This window comes from Otolemur garnettii, unplaced genomic scaffold, assembly GCF_000181295.1.
Source record: "Otolemur garnettii isolate 467f Iridium unplaced genomic scaffold, OtoGar3 scaffold00024, whole genome shotgun sequence".
Classification (NCBI taxonomy): Eukaryota; Metazoa; Chordata; class Mammalia; order Primates; family Galagidae; genus Otolemur; species Otolemur garnettii.
Window position 1 is genome coordinate 6,682,066 of NW_003852419.1, and position 5,330 is coordinate 6,687,395.

General features: G+C 32.2%; 1 protein-coding gene across 2 annotated transcripts in view; it reads left to right on the top strand.

The window, feature by feature from the left end:
• FOXN2 (forkhead box N2) overlaps window positions 1-4,076 on the top strand; it is a 78,289-nt gene extending 74,213 nt beyond the window's left edge. For both annotated transcript variants that reach the window (XM_023512131.1, XM_023512130.1), the window contains exon 6: window positions 635-4,076. In XM_023512131.1, the coding sequence (XP_023367899.1) occupies window positions 635-1,158 (524 nt within the window). In that variant the 3' untranslated portion in view covers window positions 1,159-4,076. The remainder of the gene's footprint in view (window positions 1-634) is intronic.
• Window positions 4,077-5,330: the final 1,254 nt, after the last annotated feature.

A 5,330-nucleotide genomic window follows, 5' to 3' on the forward strand; every position in this document is an offset into this window, starting at 1 on the left:
CCAGAAAAAGTGTAAAAGATACGCAACGTCTCTAGAAAATGGGGAAATACAAAATGAAGCAATATTGATAAAAATTTTTTTGTTCACAAAATTATCAGAAATTAAAATGATAGGATACACATGGGAATAGGTTTTGTCATACTGTGTTGGATGTAAATTGGTGCAACCATTTTGAAGGGCAGTTTGGGGACACCAGTTATTATTTAAAGTGCTCCCTTTACTGAACAATGCCACTTTTTTCATATCTCTCTTAGAAAATTATTTGCATACATTCAAGTAAAGGTATCTAGAAGGATCATTGCAACATTATTTGTACTAAGGAAAAATTGGAAAGTACCTAAATACCAACAAAGAAATGGTTAGCTGACAGTGGTATATTCATATTGAGGTATTCTGCATAAGCATTTCAAAATAGTTATTTGTTGCATGGAAAAGTCAAGACATACTGTTAAATGTTTTTTAAACGTTTCAGACTAATGTCTGCAGAATGCTATCATGTGGGTAAAAAAGTAAAACCTCCAAAACATTACTAATCTAAAGCACTTACTGCTCAGGAGGAATAGAGTAGTTTTAAATGGTCTGTTTTTGCAATCAAATGGATTTGACCTACTAATGGAAATTTTATTTTCCACAGGTGAGAAGCCTCTTCCTCTTAAAACAGCATTGCAAAAAAAGAGGAGTTATGGCAATGCATTTAATCATCCCAGTGTTGTACGATTACAAGAGAGTGATTCTTTAGCCACCAGCATTGATCCAAAAGAAGATCACAATTATAGTGCAAGTAGCATGGCAGCACAGCGTTGTGCATCCAGGTCTAGTGTGTCTTCTCTGTCTTCTGTGGATGAAGTGTATGAATTTATCCCAAAGAGTGGCCATGTGGGAAGTGATGGCAGTGAAGGATTTCACAGTGAAGAAGATACAGACGTTGATTATGAAGATGATCCTCTTGGAGACAGTGGCTATGCATCACAGGCTTGTGCAGATACCTCTGAAAAAGGGCAGTCAGGCAAAAAGATGCGTAAGCAGTCATGTCAAGAAATTGATGAGGAGCTCAAAGAGGCAGCTGGTTCTCTGCTGCACCTTGCTGGAATCCGTACATGTCTAGGTTCCCTAATAAGTACTGCAAAGACGCAAAATCAAAAGCAACGAAGAAAATAGAAATACTACTAGTGTAAAATTATTTTAAAGTGTGGCAATACTTTTTCTTAATCCTTTACAAGGGATATCAAAGCCATAATGGACTTATTTAGTTTTAGGATAGGGGATGGGTATTAATTACTTGTTTCTTTGAAAACATTTTTGCTTTTTGTTTCTTAAAATTTTTATTCTACAATTGCTGTTAGGATCATGCCTGATCATAAACACATGATAAGAAGTCCTAAAAGCATAATTTTTGTGATAAGTGTCTCTAAGATTTGGAATTTTTGTATAAGAAAAACCCTAGCCTCTATCTTAAACTTGTAGGAAACTCTTTTCGTCTGTTTATATGTCAAAATGTAAGATTTGGAAATTCTATAACTTTTTAAAAATGTTCGTTTCCAATCTGTAATTAACTGTAGCTATTGATCCTGCTATAAATTTTGCTGATGTCATTTTCATGTACTCCTCTCCTGATACACAATCCAGTGAGATAAGATTTGGGTTTTTTTTTTAATTTTGTTCTAATTTTTGTTTTTAATTATTTTTTGTTGTAGCATGAGCAAAGTCAAATATAAATTGGAAGAGATTCTGGATGTCTAGAAAATTCCTTTTGATTACACAGATAGAGAAGACAACAAAGAATTCTAAGATTTAGAAAAGGCAACTTTGTGGTGTGATTTCATCTAAGGACACTCCCCATTCCTATTACAATGGTATCTTTGAAATGTTTTTACTTCATAGATGTTGCATAGCATTTAACAGGGCCCTTGTAATTTCCCAAAATGTTTTGCAGACATTAAGTTTTAGCCACTAGCTGCCTTTGTTGAGTAGAAGTTATCCAATAAAAGGATATAGCCATAGAGTGTGTTATGGAATAACATCCATTTTGACACACTTTTGCAATAAGAGAATCTTTCATTTGCTTGCCAAATATGTACTGCATTCTGAGAATCTTGTAATAGGAATGGAGTGTAATAAAATATATTGAATACTGATTACCTCTGTTATAAATAAAGGTAGGTCATTTAGGAAAAAACTTCTTTCCAAGCTTTGAATGAATTAAATTCATTTGAATACCAAATTAAATTTTTAAAAACTTAATGAACCCATAGAGACAAAATACCTTCAGGGATTTCGAAATCTGGATAAAATTAGGTCTTATACAGTACAACCTTTTGAGGAGACAGTGTAATACTCATGTGCCATTAATTCATGCTAAAAGATTTTTATATTATCGTTCCAAAAGTGCATTGACTAGGTGTTTTAAATATTTGAGTAAATCTGCGTATATGAGATAATTTTACATAATATCATTTGTATAGTTTGACTAGATTATTCAGAAAGAAAAGGGATAACTAATAAGCTAAGCTTGCTCATTATATATTTTTTTACAATGGTGGAAGCAACTTTCCCAAAGTCCAGTCTTATGTTAGATGTGTATCCTGTCATAAGACAATGACCTTGTTTTCACTTTTCTGATAGATACGTATGTGTACACAGACAGACTCACATATACCTGGTATGCACAGTCAAGTTCATGATGTTGATTTGCTGCTTTCAACTGTTCTGTGACTATGAAAGCATTTTCTTGGATTTTTTTAAAGAGACAAATATTTATATTTTACTTCTGAATTTTATTTGGGCAAAACTGTCAAATGAGAACGACAACAAAAACATCTTTTTCAATTAATAAGACTATAAGCCAGGGATAACAGTATTAATGTTCTCTGTCCTGTTTCCATGTCAGTTTTAATTTAACCTGGATAGCCATACTGATAGAATTGGTGCTGTTGAAATATAGTAATGTTAAAATCTGAGAATGAAAAAGCCCTTAAGCATGCAGAATGAATAAAGCACCAGAAAGAAATGCTTTTGCCACAGTATAAATAAATAATAGAGATTACACAAATCATTTTAATAATAATATTTTTAAGTTACTACCATAGCTTTCTGGATAGAGCTTAGTAACAATGTTTGAGTGATCTGGTTCCAGTTTATATTGTTCTACTGAAATTCTATATCACAGATGTTCAACAAAATCCCTGTACATTAGATAATTACTCTTGAGAAGTAAAGGAAAATGACCGAAGATGAGAAGGAGTGGATTTATTTCCAGCTCTAACAAGGGATCTTCAAAGTTATTTTTTGTCTTGACATACATAACTCTTTGAACTCTTTGATTTTTTTCTCTCCTTCATGTACTCTTCTCTCAAATTTAAATGCTTAAGTTAACACATATCAAGGGAAGGATAATAAACACTTGTGCACTGAAAGCTAGCAAGGAGAAGTTACACAACATTTTATGCTTAATTCTTATACAGAATATAGTGCATCTGTGTAAGTTTCCACTTGCTACCGTACCAAGGCAGTTATATTGAAGGGGAAGAATCTTTTTCCTTATGGTCCCCCTGTTATTGTTATTTCCATAGAAATTATGATCTCATTCCTCAGGTGTGTTGAAATAGAAACATGGTTGGTAACCACTAGTAAGGAAAGTCATTCCAGGTCCTATAGACTGGAAATTGCATTCTCAAAACTAAATTTTACTATAATAAAAATAACTTGGAAACCCCAGAGAGGTTACATGTTTTCCCACATTATTTAAAACTTTTAGCTAATTGTCTTATGTGAAAATAATATAAATTTTGTTGCAACAGATTCCAGTTTATAATAGATCCCTGGTAAAAATTTGGATTCAGCATAGCATAATTGATCTTCATCTTTCACACCTCAAATAGAATCAGTGTTTCTTGAATATGTATTTTTGAAATTTATTTGTGCAATATATTACTAAATTAGTATTGTATTTTACTTTTCAAATTCAGAGAAAGAAAACAGTACTTGTAATTCATGGAAAAACTAATTGTCAGTGGATCACCTCCCTTTTTCCACCTTTGAGCCTTTCTGTCTTCATAGCTAGCATGACTTCTCTTAAATTAGATTCATTTGTATATAGTAAAGTTTAGTATATATTTTTTTCTTTCGCTATTTTCTGAGGCATTATTGTAAAGAGTTCATATTAGATAGTTAAATACACTTTAGTATAAACGCAAAGCTAGAGCAAGTGTTAAAGGGGGAATATATATATATATATATGTGTGTGTGTGTATATATATATATATCGGTAGACCAGGAAGCCTTTAAATCAACAGATGTGAATACTTCACAAAGCTGTAAAGACTAATGTCTTAAATACTACAGTAACTTAACACCTTTTTGTGAAGACCACAGCATTTATGTAAGAAGCTTTGAGGCTTTCTGATTTACATACATTTTATAGTTTGTTAGTTTGAAACGTGTCTGAGCTTTGACTTAATGTTTACTTCATTATGTTAATGATGTAGTCAAAATATTTATTGAAAGACAAATTAGGGTATTTTAATGTTACACCTGCCATTTTTTCTTAAAGCACATTTTTTGCATCTAACTGCCAGTGCCATTATCAAAACTTATTTTTAAAATTGTTGTACATTTCTTATTAAACTAAGTGCTTAGTTTTAAAGTATTATGTTGCCATCATATAGTGTATAAAAAATGTATAATTGCCAATTCATTGTAACTATTATTTATTTTTAAATGAAAGTGTGAGAATGCTTTCTGATTCAAAAAATTTGTTATTAAACTGTTTCCTCATCCTCTTTTCTGATGTAGCATAAAGCTTGTCCTGAGTTTGAGTTATAACTGCCAGTAGATGACCAGTCACAAGTGAACCACTTCTCGGTTGCCAGTCTTTGCTCATATATATTAAAAACAACTTACAGATGTTTAGTTTTTGTATCTAACCCCTGATTATTAAAATGTTTATAAAGTTTATTTTTACCAAAGAGATGCAATTCATTATGATAAAGTATTGCAGAATAAACTTTGTTTTGTAACATGTTTGTGCTTTTTCTGTTCTTCTGTGGAGAAGAGTGGACGTGGGGGGAGAAGGTAGTGTGGGTGGCTCATACTTAACAAACACTTTCCATTATATTACTACAGTTGGAATCATAGAAACATGAAGAATACAGTATCAGTTTAAGAATTTTTACAAATCTGGATTAAGTATTATTCTACTGGTTTTTGTTGTTGTTGTTGTTTTTTAATTGAGACAGTCCCACTTTGTTGCCCTTAGTAGAGTGGTAGAGTGCTGTGGTGTCACAGCTCACAGCAACCTCAAACTCTTGGGCTTAAGCAATTCTCTTGCCTCA